This window comes from Bacillus rossius, chromosome 6, assembly GCF_032445375.1.
Source record: "Bacillus rossius redtenbacheri isolate Brsri chromosome 6, Brsri_v3, whole genome shotgun sequence".
Taxonomy (NCBI): Eukaryota; Metazoa; Arthropoda; class Insecta; order Phasmatodea; family Bacillidae; genus Bacillus; species Bacillus rossius.
This window is the reverse complement of record NC_086334.1, coordinates 56,083,453-56,105,112: the sequence shown is the minus strand read 5'-3', so window position 1 is coordinate 56,105,112 and position 21,660 is coordinate 56,083,453. Positions and strand designations below refer to the sequence as shown.

The 21,660-nt window shown below is 44.9% G+C and overlaps 1 protein-coding gene across 1 annotated transcript; it reads right to left on the bottom strand.

Moving 5' to 3' along the window:
- Positions 1–931: 931 nt before the first annotated feature.
- Positions 932–20,062, bottom strand: LOC134533217 (transcription initiation factor TFIID subunit 12). The gene is made up of 5 exons (XM_063370612.1): positions 19,906–20,062; positions 7,936–8,046; positions 4,884–5,015; positions 3,316–3,508; positions 932–1,697 (listed from the first exon to the last, which is right to left on the bottom strand). The coding sequence occupies exons 2-5, from the start codon at positions 8,014–8,016 to the stop codon at positions 1,573–1,575; spliced, it is 531 nt and encodes a 176-aa protein (XP_063226682.1). The 5' UTR covers positions 8,017–8,046; positions 19,906–20,062; the 3' UTR covers positions 932–1,572.
- Between the last annotated feature and the right edge of the window lie 1,598 nt (positions 20,063–21,660).

Here is a 21,660-nt window from a genome sequence, read left to right as displayed (position 1 = left end):
AATTAGGCTATTGTAAAAAGAAAACCAGAAAATTTTGCTTGTTTGTTTCATTTTACTAACAACTTTATGCAACAGAACAATTTTCAATAAAATTTTAACTTGAGAAACGTAAAATACAAAACAATCCGATCGTAAGAAAACAATAACAAACGGATATATTCAGTTCAAAGATTAATGAATGCACAAAATATGGAATCCGTGCCTTGGTAAAGCGCGTGCACCATTTTCATAATCATTGCTAGTTTGCGCCACTAGTCTCGCTTGGTGCTGGCCATAGATGCTACTAGCAAAGTGCAGTCTTCCTGATACTATCCATATCTATGGTGCGATATGTTACTTTCTTACGTTTGCAAAGGTAAACAATGAACTTTTTCAAAATAAAAGCATTAATTAAAAGGTAATTTATCAGGAGGAATATATCTAACAAAAAATTTGTGAATTTTAGGACTTTTCCGCTTCGTAAAAACGTATGACACGGGAAATTAATGATTTTATAAGTGTATGTTCCGGGAAAGTAAACCATTGTAAATATAGTACTTTCGGCGGGACCAAAATTAATCGGAGTATGACGCAGGAAAATGTATGAAACGGGAACGTATCATCGAGGTTCTACTGTAGTTGTATTTTGTACGATGGCGACTCAAAACTTAATTCAATAAAAATGAACAAGCATTCCGGTATCGAAAAAATGTATCGAACTTACAGATTCGATACTCGATACTTTGCGATACCGTCAAGTATCGAAGGTATCGAGGTATCGAAGTATCGAAAATCCCATCACTACCCAAAAATATATATCGCTCTTAAAGAAGAAAGAAAATATAATTTAAGATTATGTCCAAGCAAACTCATACACACACACACATACACACACACATACATACACACACATATATAGTCCAAGCAAACTAAAATAATTTATACGAATATATGTGAGTAATACAGGAATGTTTATTTTTTTTATACACAAACATTTCAAATTTTGCTAAAGCATAAAATATTATACAAATCTTAAATACAAGTTTTAATAAACTTAGTAAACTGTAATCACTAATCAAAAAATTGTATAATAAATATTTTAAACAACTGCAGTAAGTATTAGTTAGGTTTGCAAAAACAAAAGTGAATTTTATTGCTACAAAAGGTGTTCAAACAATGTTTAAAAGAAGATATTAGGGTTTAAATACCTATTGTATAATCAAATCCTAACCCAAAAATCACAATGGCAATCAACCAAAATATTGATGACATGAAAAAACAATTGCAAAACAAATGCCTCCACACATTTATTTTGGTAAAAATATGATATTTACAGAACAAACAGTGTAGCCTACATCATAACATTGTTCTGTTGCCAGTTAACATTTTCTTTTCCTGACAAATTGATTCAATTTTCACTCACCTGAAGTTTAGTACCACTATGTCAATAGCAACATTACTCCAACAAATCTAACCATTTTTCACAAACTCTGGCATAAAACATTACCACAATATTTCAATGTTTGGCTAGCAGTAATAGACGTAGGTTTAAAGGCACTAGTCTTCTTCTCACAGCTTCATGACCATTTGAAGTTAGCGTTTTGTAGCTTTGCGAATTAATGCCATCCGTTGCTTGTGGGCCTCCGTGCTAGACACTTTCTTGTGCTGGACAAACTCGCGTGTGTCGAATCCAGGAATCCACATGTTCCAATGTCGTTCTATAAAAAAAATTATATATAAAAAACATGGCTTTGCCTTTTAGTATTAGAGTTACCTACCATAATCTCTTGTTCTAAAAACTCCAAGCCCCTTGGCAAGAACTAATTATTGAAGATTTGCAAACACTAATGAGATTCATAAAATCCAAATTTTTAGAAAAACGTTTCCGTCTGAGAATTTTCCCCAATAGTACATTTAAAAAAAGTGCACTTATATACATGATCCCTTTAAATAATCTCTCCTCGTTAAAATCCAGAGAGGTTTTAATAGAGCAGCAAGTGATGAGAGTTGCAACATGCTCATTTACTTAAATTTTTTATTATAACTGCATAAAATCGGACCTCACAGCATTTCAACCTTGTTAACCAAATGCTCACTGCTATACAACCTTTAGTAAACAAGAGACAAAAAATTTTAAAAAAAAATCAGAATTGAAGAAACCTTTCCTTTCCTTTTGCACCATTTGCTAGTCTCCCTCCAGATGGGAGCAGTGATTCACTCAAGTTATTTCGCCTCCCAATTTCCCTTACATTGTTTGCTCAAATTATTGTACCTGCTTACAGATTAAGTGCACTTTAAAATTAATATTTAATAATGTGATGAAAAACAAACTTCATTTTTGACATTTCTTTGAATGGTATTTGATAGATTCAAAAAGCTTGTCCATGAGAGAATTCATAAAATGGCTCTTAACACTGAGAACCGCTTTGAAAGTTTCTGCTTCCCCAACCATTATCACACCATAACCCCAACAACTGCTGCAGAGGTTTGTTTTACTCGAAAGTTTTTTTTTTTAAACCTTTTAACTCTTGGGATGCCCTTGAGTGTTTTACTTGCGGGAACAGTATGGCGGAAGGTCATTTTACTGGAGGGGACAGGATGCTCTGTCACTCAGGTTATGACCTCAATGCTCCTCTCGAGGAAGAGTTGCGAGGGCAAGTCGTCTGCTGGATGTTTGAGTGCATCATCTGCTTCTGTGTTGTTCGCAATGTTCAGTGTGTTGGGGATTTTTAAAACAATAAATAACTTATGAATGATGTTACAAATTCAATGATGATAGTACCTTTATATCTCATGATATTTTGAATAAATTATTTTTGATAACATTTAATTATGACACATTGTGTAGTATATGTATTATGTATTCGTATTGACAATCTTACATTAAAACACATACAAATAATTTGATTAAACTCTCATTATTTGTGGCACATTAGGTATTGCCTAAGCAGTTTCACCTTCAGATGAATATTAATTTGTAATTGTATTTTTCAAGAAGTCTGCTTTTAGGCCAGGTAAAAAAATAAATAAATAAATAAATAAATCTCATCGCCTTTGTGAGATTTACCAACTCTTTTTGACCCAGGGTTCATTTGCTCGTAACTCTTACAACTCCTATGTGGCAAAAGAGACGGTGAGTAAAACAAACCTCAGGAGAGATGCTTTCCCTTAAAAACAATACATCAGCCACTGTATATTTCACGGAAAATACAGGATTTACTGAGAGCTACCATGAGTATACCTAAATATTTTGTGGACTAAAAAATTGGTTTACACTGTACACTATGAGTGAATAGGATTCACTTAATACTTAAATAATAATAAAAAAAAACATACCCAGATGCAACTGAACATCTTTGACTTCCAATGTAGTAGCATTTCGATGTTTAGAAAAAAGACATGCGGACTTTATAGTGGAGTCCAAAAAGTCATCTGCTATTTGAATCAAAATATCCTCTACTTCTTCATCCAACTGAATACTTGGGTCCACTTCCTTTACTAACTCGTGCAGACGATTCTTCGAAAGAATCTATAAAAATAATTATATAAATGTAGCACACAAAATAAACTAATGTCAATTTATGTCATTATACACAAATTTTTAAATGTAAATAAATAATTTAATCTATGCATGCAAATAATAAATACACTAATACAAGTCAAACAGTAATTTACAAGAGAGAAACAAATCTTAAATCAAATAAACACAGATATTATATCCATTTGAGTGATGTTAATAAAATAAAAGTTTATTTGAAGAATTTTAAATGTATGTGCTTCTTCAGCAATTCCAATTATATTTTGTTTATAATCTTTCTAACATGACATTGATTTTGGTCATCTGTGACTGAGATGTTTATGGCGCTTAACTGCTGTAAACAAAACAGCTGTGATCGGTAGCCATTACATTTTTTTTTTCCATCTCATCACGGTAAACATGTTATTGTTCACAGTTAATCCATAAAAAAAATATTTACCACCTGGTACATTTAGATACATGTATTAGAGACAAAGACTTTTACTGAAAATATTTATAAATTTTGTAATACTCTTGAAGCAAAATTAAATAATGCTGAAAAATAACTGCAGAGGTTAACCCCAGTACCAAGAATGCTAACTGTGCTCAAGTTAGCTTTATTCACTAGATATATTTGGCCATCCCGGTGCATCATTGTACAGAGAGATTGGGACAACAGCCTACGCGATTCTACACAACTGACAAATTCCATCCCAGTTTTAATTTTTTTACATCAAAATGTGCAACGATGCCGATAGACATGATTCATAAGGGCCTTCCTACAGGTAGCATCAGAGCCTCTGGGGGCCTCCAATGTGTGGTTTTCGTGGTATCTGTTACAAACATTAATTTTACCCACCCACTTTGCACTTTGGTAATGATGGAGCTAATACATAAGGTCTTCCTGTAAGTGTCTACTATAAATAAATAATAAAACTGGAGAGGCAACCACTGTACCGGTTGCACCAGTGCCACTGAGGCCTCCAATGTGTGGGTTTCATGGTAATTAATAGGTAATTCAATTTTTTTTAATAATTACTTAGTCCATTTAAACATTCAAAAGTTTTTCACAAAAAAATATTTGTAGTAAATGCCCAATTTTAAAAGAGAAAGCTGAACAAATAGTATATAACCTAAGTATGTCATTTGATTTTTTTATGTATTAACTGATCAGATACTATTTCCCTATTAATAAATTTTACATGTTAATAAGTTTTTATCATCCAGTCCCTTGAAAAAGTCTTAACAGTTTTTTTACTGTAGATTCATTATCAACAGTAAGTTATTTATGTGTAAGCCATATAAATTTTAAACAAATTAGTTTAAAAAACTGATTGCATAAAAAAATTAGCAGAGGACACCAAACTTTAAAATGAAATAAACTTACAGGTCCTGTAGAAGGAGACGCATCTTCCGTCGCAGACGTATCAGCCTGGTGGCTTAATGGCTCTTCTTCCATGACTGACGAGACTGTATTTTGGGAGTGATCGAGATCACTTAATGAGCTGGACATCATTACCTTACAAACAATTACATTATTCATTACAAACACAGACACAACAACTATAAAGCTAGCTACAGCTGAAAATCATCAATCTGGCACATTCAGGATCATGGCTATACTGGATTAGGGAATGTCAATACATTTTTAACGACAATACCAAAGAACAATGAAGATAACATACAATGATTCTTAAGTATGGCAAGAAAAAATATGCTTGAAAGTTACTATTAAAAAAAAACTGCTATTCGTGAGCATGAATCAGGGGTTTCCCAGTCACCCCCCTCCCCACACACACACACACACAAATAAAAAGCCCCTAACTGAGGAGGTCCGCTTGAGCTTGAAAAATTGTGACTGTGAAATGGGAATGATGAACGTGATTACGTGGGCCTCCACTGCGAATCCTGCAGATTTTCTCCCCTGCTGACATCACGTTACATCAATTATTTGGATTTCTTATTCAAAACAATGTTATGGATTATACACAAATTTATAATTTCTGTAAACTATAAACGTGGGCCTGACAGTCAAGGTCAGTGCCTAAATCCACCCAAAAAAGTCTGAACACGAGCGGCTCGATCAGCGCCGGATTACAGAACGCGAAGAACCAAATAATACTGGATTAAAGAGTGCCTTCCATTTATCAGGGTGAATAGAATCCGCCTGCTCAAAAAAATTTTATGAATAAAATCATTAATTTAAAAATTTTCTAGACTTGTTTTCTTGGGGAACTCATGTGTCTAAGAGAAAATAATATGTTCAGGTACTTATAAAAAAAAATAAAACAATTTTATTTACAGTAAAGTCTTTATTTTCTTGAATTATCTTTCTTAAAAAAGCATTTGAGGTAACCAGAATTAAGAAACATCATACCCGTCAAGTCGCATTATGTATAGCATTACAAGCTACAATATAAAGCCTGTACAGCAAGCAATGGTTCAGGCAACTGCCAGTCGTGACACACACAGGTCTCGACTCTGACCGGCGACCAGTCCAGCTGATTCAAAGTCTGAACTACATCACAGCTCGGAACCACAATCACCGCATTATGCGCACGCAGAGATTACTAGAAAGTAGAGTCCTGTTTGATCAGAACTAGACTCGTGAACTAACTGTCAACTTTAGAGTGGCTAGGGAGGGTTACGAACAGGTGGTAAACACACAGTTAATAAGTTGACGAACACACAGATTTATAATAGTTGAATCTTTGAATATATATACTGTATAGAAGTCGCCAGCCCAGGTTAAAATTTCTAATACGGTTTGAGGTAGTTGGTTAATTCACCGCCGCAATCGCCACCATCTCTAGGGCATTGACTTGTGGTGGTCCCTAGCGGAGAAGTGTCGAACTCTTCAAACACCCCTTCCCCCTTCCGCTGAACGACCTTGAGCTGCAGTGAATAATGGATGGGGGTGCGGGGAATGACAGCGGGCGACAGTGCTGCGCTCTAACGTGTAAACAACAACTAAAACGATACAGGGCGTTAAGGCAGCGCACTGCAGCGGTGAAGTTCCCAAGCTGCTCATCATACGCTCCTGAAAAACGTAGAGTAAATCCTATCCACTCGCGACTTCTATACAGTATATATATTCAAAGGTTGAATCTCACAAGTGGATAAATGAACAATTTTCACAGTCTAGCCTCTTTCCAATCATTTATGGAAGAATATTATGCTTATTACTGCACTGTGAAGTAACAAGCAAGTGAAAGGGCTATTTTATTAAACAAGTTGTATACATTCTGTACTAATTAGAGAACTATGGCTAAATAATGACTTTGAGATTGAGATGAAAATTTGTATTAGTATTGTTTAAGATCATTAACAAAATTATATGTTCTTTTAACTACAATCATAATATCCTGTGTTTAAGCAAATAAATTTTGAAATTTACATTAAATTTGTATTAGTAATGTTAATGGAGTTAGCATTTTTAATAGCACAGAACAATAAACATCAACTAACAGTGAATGCAGATGCATTATGATTCTCCGCAAAGTGTTACGAACACGTCACTATGTTGTCACTCACGTCACTCCATTTTAATAAAAAGTGCAAGTTCTGTACTTCTATAAAATAGTTTTTACGATATGGCGGTATCTCTCATACTAACGGCCTAATCTTCTTTAAATTCAAATTCATTTCTCCTATTTTCCTAGCATCCAAATGATCCTGCCACTCACGACGCTTGAGAATCTGTTCTCAAAGTGCTCTGAATTCTGGTGCTCACACCAATTTGCACATGACACTACAATGTGCTTCTTATGCCAACATCTGAAAGCTGAGCATGATATACATAGCATAACACAACCAGAAACCAGAGCAGTCTTCTTAAAGCAGTGTGTGAAAAAATAACCTGTGATTAAGAAAAACTCAATTTTTAAGCAAATCTCAGATTTTTTATGACCAGAAAAAAAAACACCGAAAAATGGTTAATCTACACTAACAGGTAATAAAGAAATGAACATTTAAAATTAAAATAAGTTGAAAGAGAAAGTTATGCATATAGCATATGGCAAACATAAAATAAATGACATACAAAACTATAATCAACTCTTAGTTTTTTCATGCCCAAATCTGTTTACAGATTTATTTTATAGCTATAAAATACTCAAAATTGCTTAAGTAGGCTAAGAAGGTTTTCAATAAATTGTATTAACCATCACACGTAACATGATGGGAAAAAGTGATCTACCAACAGCTACAATCTGAAGAAACCAACTGAAGGTGGGGGGCAGCTACCGCATCATGAAAACGGGCTATACAAAGAGAACATAGCCACGCGGCCACACAGTGGAACGGTGTCCTTCACGCGGATCCAGAAGCAACTGGCAGCTCGCGAACCATGTGTAATGATGCCCCGTGGTTGTGATCCAGCGCACGAGGTCACGGATCACAGGAGCTGCATGTCTCGCGATAGTCGCAGGTAACAGTACCTTGGGGGAGTTCCATGTGGGTAGTCGCGGACTGGCGGTCCGAGCAGAGTGAGAGAAGACGTCACCCAGCAGAGACGCCATGGTACAGCAGTAACGGTGTTCGTCCGGTCTCTGACAACGCAAGTCAGACCTCATTAACGCAACTGAAGGGACCATCAACTTGGCACTTCGTAATAGCGAGGTTTGTGTTACCCAAACTAGTGCAAATTATCTAACATTTTTTTTATATCTTCCACAAGCATAACACTACTTAAAACCACACTTTACTAATTGGTAAAAATAGGTCTAGTGCTTCGTACAAAACCTGAATATGAAGATATAAAATTTCAGTAGGCATTATGTTATTTGGTTGCACACATAAAGCAAAGGTATTAAACATCTCTTCTGAATTTTTCTTCTTCCCATTAAACTCTATGCCAGTTGAGTGAAATGTTACACTAGTTCACTCAAAAACTACACCACTTATTTTTTTTTTACTTTTCCACTTCCCCCTCCCCTCTCCAAGTTAGCTGAATATTTTTCATGTTATTTTGATGGAACATGCAATTTATTTTGTTTTGTTTTAGTTTGTACTAACAACTGTTAAAAAAATTGTACAAAGGTTAATAAATTAATGTTTCATCAAATTTACAGTTAAATGGCAGTAATTAAAAGAAAGATTTTTTTGGTCAGTACCTAAATGAATGGCTGGTACTGTTCCTTTTCATGTTCAAAATGTGAATCAGGTCAGGCAACCTATTTCACACAACACAATACACTCTTTAAAGTTGTGTTATACCGCACTGTTAATGTATTTTAATGAATTGTTGGTAAAAGTGGATGCAACTGATTGCTTGCCTTGTTTTAATTGTTATGATGCATTAATTTATCATTTCTGTTCATCCTTTTTGTGAAAATCTAAAATGAGGTTGAAAAATGTCACCCTGCTGGGACACAGATGGTATAACAGGGACACTAAACATCTTCGTGAATTAATCTACATGGGCAATTCTGTGTATCCTAAAGAAACATGAAAAGAGAGACAAGATCTGTTGATCTTAATGGCCGTTGAACAATGCCCCAACATTAAATCATCGAGCTAGCAACAATTGGTTTGGATGCAACTCGTGTGAGAAGTAGCCATGCGTCCCATGCTTATAACAAGGCACTACTTCAAGAAGCTGAGATAGCGTTTCTTGCAGGAACGCCTCGGAACCAAGACGTGGAAGAAGTACGCAATGGCCAACTTAACAATATCAGCACAAAAATGTATGAAGAAGGTGGTCATAACAAATCCTGCATAAATGCAAAAGGGACGTTTCATCAGCTTCCTAAGGCTGTTTCTGTTTACGAGCACATTGCTTCCTGAAAGAAAACTCAACATTTTATATTTATGACTTTCTGGATTATTTTTTTTTTTTTTTTAGCATTTTCTTGACAGCCAGGTCTTTAAGAGTTGGTAACGCACAACATAAATCAGAAATATCGGGAAAAGACTCGAACATGGCTTATAGTACTGAACCATCCCAGAATTTGCCTGGAGTAGATTCGAAAAATGGTACTTGTTCCCTATCATGTATCCAAGTTTATTCCTTGATCCTGCTGGCATGATTATGTATACATTGATATTATGGGTCATTATACTTGCTGTATTAATTTAGTGCATAGAAAGATCCTTACCAAACAAAATTGAGAATATCATAATACAAGCAAATGATGTAAGATCGTATGGAAAATTTTTCTTTTGGATTTAATTAACTATCATGACTTATTGTTGTGTTCACTCATTTATGTTATGTACAGCACACTAAATTAAAACAGCAAGCAACACGCAACACAGGATCAAATTATATAGGATCATGCCTTCAGGATCAAGGAATCAAATGGATACATGATACAGAACTATTACCCAAGAAACCATAAGAAAACCAGAACCAGGATGGCCTAGCCGAGATAGGAACCATAGTGCTGTGGAAATTAGTCCAGTGTCTTATCACTGCGTAAATATTGGTCCATCTAGGGTTAATATGTAGTTGGGCGGTATTTGCGAAAAAAAATGTTAAAAATCAGAAAATACTTTTATTCTATGCTCTTTAACTTCCTCTTTTCATTAAAAGCGGCGGAGGTAAGAAATTCCAAATACTTTAGGAGATATTGAATTTTTAAATTTCATCACAATTATACCAGTGCATTCATGTGGCATTCCTCATTGTTTCTTGTTTACGAGTATCTATTTTTTTATTGGATAATGATGTCACGTGATTGATCGTGATAGGCCAGAATTCAACCAATACGTGATTATTTAGTTCATTTATTGTTTTGACGTCGTTCCAAGTGCTCCCTTCGCTCGCACAGGTCGTTATGTTCCCTCGTCGCCTCACTAGGGTGGGGGGGGTAGTTCGCGGCTTGAGGAGTCCTGCTGCGCTTGGGACGTTTTTGCGGGAAGCGGGCTCCGGGTGACGCGCAGCGATGCGGAATGCAGGCAGTCGAGCTTCAGACCTGGACCAGGCAAGTTGTGTGTCGCGCCCGCAAGTGAACAGTTCCGCCGGGAACTGAGCAGCTCCACCCTCACCGGACCACCACCTCTACCGATCCAGCTCCCTGCCAGCCACGTGGCGACGTCACGACCCCGAGGATCTCCGCTCTACCTGTGAACTGGCCCACAGGGTCTAAACTTAGGCTAGTTGGCGCCCTCAGCAACGGCAACATCGTAGCAGGGACCGGTAGGGCGACAAATGGCGCCCAGCTAGTGTGGCTACCAAATTTTAGGCAAATCAGAAAAAAAAAAATTCAGCTTGCTAGAGACGTACAGCGCAAACCAGTGAAAAACGCAGGCGAAAACGGCATAACTCGCAGGGTAGGGACAAAGGACTTCAGGCGCGCATCACTAGACAGACAGGCGCCGGGAAACGGGACCCGCTGGAGAAATAAGGTCACAGCACCCCCCACCCCAGCAGCGCGCAGGCTCCAGGACACCACCCCTCCACCCGCGCGCCGAGCGCGCGCGGGAACGCCCGAGGATCACCGAGGTAACACATTTCACCACCGACCGCGACCGCGCAAACATCCGCGGGGCGAGGACGTGCGGACAAGACCGCTCGGACGATAGCGAAGGGAGCGCCCTCCCGGATCTGTCCGCGCCCGCCACCGACGCCGCGACCCGTCGTCCGGGTCTGACAGCCGCGAACCACGCCATGTACGCGGGAGCTGACGTAACCATCGCCATGGAGGAGCCCTGCGACCGCTGCGGAAAACCATACACCAACAACAGCTGCGCTGGTGAGTACCCTCATAAGTGCTGCACATGTCAGTTTCCGCACTTAAGGGCAGAGAGCAATCTCCGAGCCCCGACAGGCCCTCTGTGCGCCGCGAACAGGTGTCCGGGCCGCCATGACGAAGTAGCACATTGTCAACAGTGTGGGACTATCAGGCACCGCGCATGCGCTGACGCACTCGAGTTTGTAAACTTCCGTGACGGACTTTACCTATGTGTCGAGTGCGAAGGACGCGCACGTAGGCGACAGAGTGGCTCCCTGGCCTTAGTGCACCGCCCCCCTAGCGGACCTGTCACTCTCCCAGAATTCACGGGCCACGCCCACGACGACCCGCGTTTATTCCTAAGTGCCTGTGAAGAGAAACTAACCCGGCACAACACAGCGCCCGAAGACTGGACGGAGCGGGTCAGCGGACAGCTGCGAGGGGAAGCGCGCACTTGGTGGTCTCAGGCGGGGGGATACGATGTGGGCTGGGATGACTTCTCACGCCGGTTGGAGGCTCGGTTCAACGACGCGCGCACCCAGAACAAATGCCGCAGTGAACTGTTCAGCCGCGCGCAAGAGAGTGGGGAGAGCGTGGAGGCGTTTGTTTATGGCAAACTCCGGCTTTACCGCCGCCTTTCACTCGGGGGCCGCGCCAACGACGTGCTCCCTTTCATCGTAGAGTTGGTGTCTCCCGAACTACGCCCATTCTTGCGCGGGGTAGTTTCGCACGGACTAGAAAACTTCCTCGCCCGAGCCAGGGACATAGAATACGATCTGATGGCGCACCGACGTACCAAAAACATCGCGACGCCGCGCCCAACTCCGCAAACTCAGGAGGCGGTGCAACCAGAGGACGCGCAAGCAGTCGTTCCGTACGTAGAACAGCCGCCTCCGAGAGATAACTACCGGCCTTACTCTCCGCCCCGGGGGAGGGGGGGAGCGTCACAAACCAGCCCGCCCAGCCGGGCCGCGCAACAACCGCGCCGCGAGGAGCGCCGCGGCGGACCACAGGGTGCCCAAGACAGTCGCCCGCCTCGCTGTCGCTACTGCCCCACGGCGGAAAACCACTGGCACAATGTGTGTCCGACACGCGAGGCCATCTGGCAGGCGCGAGGGGGGCAGGCCGTACCTCCGGGAAACTCCGTCTAGGGAGCAGTGACATCGCTGGCCACCGCCCCCCTACCCTTCGTCCAGCCCCGCACACGAGTGCGCCACCACGGCCACCAGGTCGCGACGACGCCCCACCCAAGCGCACCATGTTCCAGGACATCAGGGAGCAACGCCTCCCTCCAAGAAGCGACGCCGCTAATCCGGCGTCGGCGTCACCCCCGCCCGCGTCTGCAGCAGTCGTCCAGCCGCCGTCTCATCCCCCTAGCACTAGTGGGGTCGGCCCGCCTTATCCGTTCGGGGCCCGCCCCAGGTCGTCGGCGAGAAACGCCGCCCACCAGGCATCGGCGCCGCCCCCGCCCGCAGCTGCAGGGCCCGACGAAGCACCGCCCTGTCCATCAGGGACCACTGGGGACAGCCCGCCTCATCCGTTCGGGGCCCGCCCCAGGTCGTCGGCGAGAAACGCCGCCCACCAGGCATCGGCGCCGCCCCCGCCCGCAGCTGCAGGGCCCGACGAAGCACCGCCCTGTCCATCAGGGACCACTGGGGACGGCCCGCCTCATCCGTTCGGGGCCCGCCCCAGGTCGCCGGCGAGCGACGCCGCCCACCAGGCATCGGCGCCGCCCCCGCCCGCAGCTGCAGGGCCCGACGAAGCACCGCCCTGTCCATCAGGGACCACTGGGGACGGCCCGCCTCATCCGTTCGGGGCCCGCCCCAGGTCGCCGGCGAGCGACGCCGCCCACCAGGCATCGGCGCCGCCCCCGCCCGCAGCTGCAGGGCCCGACGAAGCACCGCCCTGTCCATCAGGGACCACTGGGGACGGCCCGCCTCATCCGTTCGGGGCCCGCCCCAGGTCGCCGGCGAGCGACGCCGCCCACCAGGCATCGGCGCCGCCCCCGCCCGCAGCTGCAGGGCCCGACGAAGCACCGCCCTGTCCATCAGGGACCACTGGGGACGGCCCGCCTCATCCGTTCGGGGCCCGCCCCAGGTCGCCGGCGAGCGACGCCGCCCACCAGGCATCGGCGCCGCCCCCGCCCGCAGCTGCAGGGCCGAGTCGGTCCAAAACCCGCCTGGGCCGAATGGGGCCAGATGCCGCGGAGCTGATCCGGATCCCAGTGGAGCTGAATGGGCAGTCCATAGCCGCGCTAGTGGACACCGCAGCCACACACACTTATGTCGCGGCCCACCTCATTCCTGAGGGGGACCTTGTGCCGGAGGTCAACACCATCCAGCTGGCCACTACTGGGACTAGCACGCTAACGACTGGGCGTGCCCAGGTAAGGATTGGCATTAGAGACATCGTGAGCTGCACCAGTGCCCTGGTTGTACAGGACCTTCACGATAACCTCATCCTGGGGCTACCCTGGCTGGTGCAAGAGGACGCCACTGTTGAGGTCCGCGCAGGGAGGATACATGTGGGGACCAGGGGCCGCCGAACTGTATATGGGCTGAGGCACACCCCACCCCCTTCCCGGGCCGAACCCCCCCGCCTAGCTGATCTCCGCCACAATGTTCCCCCTGAGTACCACAGATTGTTAGAGACAGTCCTGGAGCAGCAGCCCCAGGTGTTCTCCGCAGCAGACCAACTACGCCGAACCAATGTCACAGAGCATTGCATCCCCACCATCCCTCACATTCCGCCTTACGAGAAACCATTCGGGTTTGGGCCCCGCGAACTACTTGCCATCAGGGAGCAAATAGCAGAGATGTTGTGCGATGGCGTCATAGAGCCTAGCGAGTCCCCATACAACTGTAGGATCGTAATGGCAGACAAAAAAGACGGCTCACTTAGATTCTGTGTTAATTTCAAGCCAATCAATAACCTCACCATCCCCGCACCACCACCCCTCATCAACATCTCAGAGGCCCTCACGAGGTTAGGAGACGCCCGCATCTTTTCGACACTTGACCTGAAGTCGGGGTACTGGCAAGTCCCAGTAAGCCCCAAGGATCGCCCCAAGACCGCGTTCACGGCGCCCGATGGGCGGCGCTTTCAGTTCTGCGCGATGCCGTTCGGGCTGCAGGACGCCCCCACGACATTCCAGACCATGATGGTCCGCGTCCTGGACGGGTACATTGGCGAGTTTGCCACTGCGTACCTGGATGACGTGATCATCTGGTCACGGACGTGGGAGGACCATGCCCACCATCTCTCGCTGGTCCTCGAACGGCTCGCCACACACGGACTCACATGCGCGCCACACAAGTGTTACATCGGCGCCCGTGAGCTAGAGTTCTTGGGGCACATCGTCAGCGCCGAGGGCTACCGCCCCATCCCCGAACAGCTAAGCCTCATTGACAGTAAACAGGCGCCCCGCACCAGGAAGCAGCTCCAGAAGCTAATGGGGCTGTTAAACTGGTTACGTTCATTCATTCCCAATTTTGCCACAATCACCGCACCCATGACGGACCTTCTCTCCCCGAAAACAAAGTTCCGGTGGACAGAAGCAGCGGACCAATCACTCATCCTAGTGAAGCAACAGTTCCGCGAGTGCCACAACCTGTCACGTCTGGCCCCAGACAAGCCCATCTTTGTCCAGACGGATGCCAGCCAGGACGGTATGGGCGCGGTTCTCTACCAGGTGGGTGATGATGGGGAGCGGCTGGTAGCAGAGTATGCAAGTGCCAAGTTCGGCCCCGCAGAACGACGCTATCACGTGAATGAGCAGGAGTGTCTCGCGGTGGTGTGGGCCCTCAAACGCTACCGGCACCACCTTGAGGGGAGACCATTCACCCTGCGCACGGATAGTCAGTGTCTGCGGTGGCTGGACTCCGCCCAGGGACGAAAATCAAAGTTCACCCGCTGGGCACTCATGCTCCAGGGCTTCACATTTCATGTCGAACACATCCCTGGGCGAGAGAACCAGCTGGCAGATGAGCTGTCCCGTCACCCAGACCCCAATACCATCTTCCAAGACACTCAAGGGTGGGATGACCTGATGCCACCGTCCCACCAGCCAGCTACCGGTCTAGCAGCATCACCTCCAGCGGCACTCTACGTCATCGGACGAGCGGATCCCACGGTCCAAGCAGAGGCATCGCCCACCCTGGCCACTCTGGTAGATCACGTTAAACTGGCCCAGCAGGATGACCCAGACACGCAGCGCAACCTGGCAGCATGCGGTGAACGCGCCCTCCCACACCAGCGCAACCTGGACGGGGTCCTGCAGAGCAGGGTGCCGGGTGACATGGACACCTGGCAGACCCATGTACCCCCCACTGCACGACAGCTGGTGCTGCAGTATTTCCACAACCATGACCTAGCAGGCCACCCGGGAGCAGATCAGACCCAACGGGAGATCAGGAAGCTGTTCCATTGGCCGGGCATAGCACGGGATGTCCGGGAATACGTGCGCAACTGCCAGCTCTGCCAGCAGCGCAAGGCCCGCCGGGCCGATGGGATTGAGCAACAGCGCCCCAGGCGACCGGAGGAACCATTCCACACAGTAGCCCTCGATGTCATGGGCCCCTACCCTCGCACGTCGCGGGGCAAGCGGTTCCTCGTCGTGGTCACGGATGTGTTCACACGTTGGTCGGAGGCATTCGCCGTATCCAACGTACGAGCAGGGACAGTAGCAGCCCTAATGGACAATGAGGTCTTCCCCCGTTATGGGTTTCCGAGAGTGTTACTAACGGACAACGGGACACAGTTCGCAGGACGGCGGTGGAAGGCCGACTGCCGCAGATGGGACGTAGAGCATCACACTACCCCGACTTACCACCCCAGGGCGAACCCGACGGAACGTCGCAACCAGGACATAAAAATCCAGTTGCGCCTCCGTCTGGGGGAAGACCATTCCAAATGGGACCTCCACCTGCCCAAGCTGCTCTATTGCCTGTGGCGGCGGACCAATGTGGTCACGGGCCACACCCCTGCTGAACTGCTTCATGGGCAGAATCTCGCCCTACCAGGGGAGCTCCGGGTCGCAGAAGCAGCAGGAGTTGTCACCCGTCCCCCTGTCACTGACTTTAGAGAAGAGGCACGGCAACACCAGGCTCGATTCCTAGCCACGCGCACTCCACAATCACCAAATCCACCGACGCCATTGGAGCCCGGGCAAATGGTGTATGCCCGGTGTCACCACTTGTCGTCTAGCAGCAAGCGCTACTGCACAGGTCTGAGCCCCAAATGGGCCGCCCCCCGGGAGGTACTGCGACGTCTAGGGCCCACTTCTTACTTGATCCGACTCCCGAACGGTAGGTCGACAAAGATCCACCGGGATGATTTGCGTCTCGTCCCACCCACAGGCGCCCCAACTGTCCCAGCGGGGGACAGGGACAGTGGAAATGACCAGCATACATCCACTGCTCACCCCACGTCCCCAGCTGCTCAACACCCAAGCACTTCTTGTCCCACATCCCCATCAGACCAACACCCAACAACCATTCGTCCCACATCACCATCAGATCAACACTTAACTACTCCTTGTCCCACGTCCCCATCAGCTCAACACCTAAGCACCATTCGTACCGCGTCCCCATCAGACCAACACCCATCTACTGCTCACCCCGTGCTCCGTTCGAGCGGCGCAACTTTACGCGAGCTCGAGAGCCTGATGGATCGGCTGGACCCAGAGGGATTGTCCGTAGAACTTTACGATGGGGACGACCCAACCCTGCTCAACCTCGTGTCGCATCCGCAGATCACATTCCCTGATGGAATAGACGACGACTCCCGATCCAGTTCGCCAGGATGGCCCGGATGGGATCAACCACGCTGGCCATTGGACGCGAGCCATGGCAGTTCAATGTTCAGGATGAACATGGAGGAGCCAGAGCAATCCGAAACCGGACCATCTCAGGAAGGACGTTCATGCAACACGCGGCAAGTATTGGTGGAACAGGGCTGCGAGAACAGCCCCAGGACAACGGCAGTTACACCCAGCGGCCTAACGGGAGACAGGGATAAAGTCGAACCGCAACGGGAGAGTCAAGGGGAGTCCAGCATCCCGGAGGAAGCCAGACACGAGGGACTGAGGCGCTCTACCCGAGTCCGTGTAGCCCCACGACACCTGGTGGACTACGAATGGGAAAACCCACATGAGAAGATCAACCGAGCGCCACACCCCGATGCACCACGCCTTCATGTAATGACCCTCCTCCCTTTGGATGCCCGGTCCATTCTCCCCATCATTGACAGCCAAACCCCGAGCAGAGAACCCTCCAGATACATTCCGAACATTGGAGGGGAACAGGCCCCAAGGCAATGCGTGTGACATGGGGCTTCGAGGGGCATAACGGCCTCAGTGAAGGGGGGGCATTTGACGTCGTTCCAAGTGCTCCCTTCGCTCGCACAGGTCGTTATGTTCCCTCGTCGCCTCACTAGGGTGGGGGGGGTAGTTCGCGGCTTGAGGAGTCCTGCTGCGCTTGGGACGTTTTTGCGGGAAGCGGGCTCCGGGTGACGCGCAGCGATGCGGAATGCAGGCAGTCGAGCTTCAGACCTGGACCAGGCAAGTTGTGTGTCGCGCCCGCAAGTGAACAGTTCTGCCGGGAACTGAGCAGCTCCACCCTCACCGGACCACCACCTCTACCGATCCAGCTCCCTGCCAGCCACGTGGCGACGTCACGACCCCGAGGATCTCCGCTCTACCTGTGAACTGGCCCACAGGGTCTAAACTTAGGCTAGTTGGCGCCCTCAGCAACGGCAACATCATAGCAGGGACCGGTAGGGCGACAGTTTAAAACGGTGTTTAATTACCGCCTCCAACTTAGGCGAGTTTTTAACGTTTATAATTTTAAAGTCTTATTTTTTATTGTTGCGCAAGTAATAAGTAACAAAAAAATTTTACGTGAGTAGTTACTATTCATCCTTTGTCCCGGTTTGTTAGATCAGGTCAGTTACATTATAAATACTAAAGAACCATTGAAATAATTTCATATTATTTTTAATGTACGCTTAGTTTCAAAGTATTTATAATGTAACTGACCTGACCTAATCAACCATTTTCATTAATTAGGCATTCACAAACACACGGCAAAATAAAAAAAATGGCGACGGTCGAATGATAAACACAGGTCTTGTATGCAAAATAAGTACGGCGATATCTCCTAAAGTATTTGGAATTTCTTATCTCCGCCGCTTTTAATGAAAAGAGGAAGTTGAAGAGCATCTAATAAAGGTATTTTCGGACTTTTAACATTTTTTTTTTGCAAATACCGCTCAACTACATATGATGAAATTTAAAAATTTGATATCTCCTAAAGTATTTGGAATATCTTACCTCCGCTGGTTTTAATGAAAAGAGGAAGTTGAAGAACGTTTAATAAAGGTATTTTCGGATTTTTAACTTTTTTTTTCGCAAATACCGCTCAACTACATATTTACCCCATCTAGAGATGGAATGGATATAGACAATGCTCTTGGATGGTGTTCCACACTATCTGAAGGCTAACGTCCACATGACAATGTCTGCTGTTTCCAGTAACTTCCTAATCCCATTCAGAAATTTCTCAGCTTGAATAAATTTCATGTGTGCAGGAAAAAGGCAATTAAGAATTATCCTTGTAAAAACAATCACCCTTTCATTTTATGTTACCTCACTGTAAATGAATGACAGGCATACCCGTGTAATTATCGAATGTGTAAGTACTCACCAAACCTTAAATTCCAATAAACAAGAAAGTTTCCTTATACCTAAAAAAATTTACCAAGCCAGGCTGTTCAGTACCTAATTACCCTAATGTGAATGTTTTGCTTACATTTTGCTGAAGAGAGCATTAAAATATAACTAATGGTTTTTTAATTGTAAATACTGCAGAGTTGCGGCTTCAGAGAAATGTCAAATAATAACTAAATAAAAGGTTGGTTATGTTAGGGCAGTTAAATCAATAACAATAACATGTAAAATCTTTGTCAAAACTGTAATTTATATGTTATTGAAGTAGCTTAGCTAACCTAACCTAACCTACCTTTCACTTTAGTAATTAGCCCAGAAACCACGACTCTACAACCTTCTGAAGTAAAAACCAACTAAGTAATATTTAAAAGCCTCCCTTGGCAAAAAAATAAATGGTACAATACGGTACGCCTGGAATTCAGATTTTTTTCTAATGTTCCATTTAGTTCCAATAAACTGCACCTTTCCACGTTTACACTTCCCTGTTCTTACACTTCCCGCTTCAATGTGAAATAAAATATGAATTAAAATTACAGTCTTCTATTAATTCGGTACGTACCCACCTTATCGGTAGCGAAGATTAAGAGTTGTGCTCATATCGAAATGGACACATAACTACACCTCAAATCACGGTAATACTCACAACTTACAAGTACCTACCGAGTCAGTTAATCATGTATTTTGAAGCAAATTTCGAAGTGGCGTCATGGGTTATAACATAAGCCTTGCTGTACAGTGGCAGTAGTATTTAAGACCAAATAATTCACAATTAATTTATAATAAATACAGGATATACCAGAAAACTTTATAAAAGGTGCAAATATTACCGTTTTCAGGTTTAGATCAGTTATAGTGATACGAAATGATAAAATTTAACGATCTACATATCTGCAGTATATTGTTATAGTGACAAAAATACTTTCTTGAAAATAACACTGTGTTTAAAAATCATATAAAAACATCATAATTCCATTATAAGCCCAAAATAATAAATAAACATAACTAACCGTTCCTATTAATTTTATATAAAATACACCACAGCATTGAATTTATCTACTTCAGACTTATTTTCATTTCAGGCTTATGCATAAAATAATATACAAACAGCCAGGAAAAGGATTTCTTATCCGTGACCTAACACAGAGAAATGCTAAATATAGTGAAACTCGGAGAAGAAAAAATTACAAGGATGTGTAGTGGGAAAAACTTTCCGACAAAAAAGAAATATACTAACGACTTACATTATCGCTAATCTAATTGGGTGGACAAAACAATAGCAACAAAAGAACACATACACAACATTTGAATCAAAATTATTATATTCAACATAAATCCACTTTTAATAAACAAAAAAAGTCTAAACACATATTTAACATAAAAAAAGAGTTGCGGCTGTCATGGACACGGCCGTGTGTTGTACGCGAATATGTGTATAAAACCGGTTATATTTTCTATACAAAATATAAAATACGCTATTTAATGTTTGTTATACTAATCATGTTTGAACACTAAGTCCTTCGGGTTTCCATGTTTTGTATATGATAGATACTATTTCCATACATCGGGTTCAGGAAAGAAATCAAGTTGTCATGTCCATCATTTTGGCCTCGGCTGGTATGATAGCACAAGCCCCAAGTGCGCCACCCCTCCTACACAATCTATGGGCAGGAAATTTAGTTCGCCACCCGCCCCTAGATGGCAGACAAAGGGGAATGTAAATTAAGGTAACTTTGTCTACCTGCCCAGCCTAATTCAGGACAAATATGTAAATATATAGTGTTGTGACAAGAAACCTGTTAATGATACAAGTGAATGTAAAGAGTATTGTAACTCGAATATGTATGCACAGGAAGGGTACAGATGTGCCCTCCCTACTGAATATGTACATACATTGTATATTTACCCTGGCTGAGCTAAGTCAGGCAGAAAGCTCTTCCCTGTAATTCTGGGCCAACAATAGTGACCGAATATTTGAGCAGTATTGATTTAGGCAGCGATCTCTCTACAGGACTGCTCCTACTCCTACCCTCTGCTAGTAGGCAGTGACCTCTCTGGGAGATTGCTCCCACCTTTCTCTTCTATTGAGCAGCGACCCCTGCTCGGGGACCGTTCCAACTCCTCCCTGTGCCTCTCCCAGAAGCCTGGGACAAGTAAAAGTGGAAAAAATAATTATTACTGTGTTATAACTTTACTAATTGTAGGTCTGTGATACGATTGTACACTATCGATTCCTACACAGGCCGGCGGCAATATAGCAACGATTTCATCTTCCACTTGCATAATTTCAACCACCCCAGCTGCAGATGTACTAGCACCATCGTTGATCCGATCGGCCGCATTCATTCTTTTAAGTTCCCGGCACTGCTTCAATCGGTCATATGGTGTTTTATTGGTATCATTCGATTGGTTTTGGGAAGACCTTTCCAACCGTATACGATCTCTGTATTTTTATTTGGCTTTTAGACGTGAATAGGCTGACATGATATATTTTGATGTTTTTTTTTAACACCATATATATTCACTGTAACTATTTTACACTAATGTTTTATATATGCAATCGATGGGTTTTGACGACAGCTGACGATTGAAACGTAAACACAGATCATAGCTTATACTAAATGGAAGTATCGAAATGCAGCAAAATAACCTCAAAATAGCAGTGCTTCCCCCTCCCTGTGTGCGATGCATCCCAGTCCATACTTAGCGTAACACTGACGCCGTCCCCGCTACCTCCTATGATTTTTACGTGATTTTGCTTGGGT

Excerpts from the sequence above, each read along its gene's own strand:
- LOC134533217 (XM_063370612.1), bottom strand. The coding sequence starts at position 8,016 with ATGGCGTCTCTGCTGGGTGACGTCTTCTCTCACTCTGCTCGGACCGCC. Across the intron at positions 3,509-4,883 it reads CGTCTCCTTCTACAGGACCT|ATTCTTTCGAAGAATCGTCT; the intron begins GTAAGTTTATTT and ends TTATTTTTATAG. Across the intron at positions 1,698-3,315 it reads AGATGTTCAGTTGCATCTGG|AACGACATTGGAACATGTGG; the intron begins GTATGTTTTTTT and ends TTTTTTTTATAG.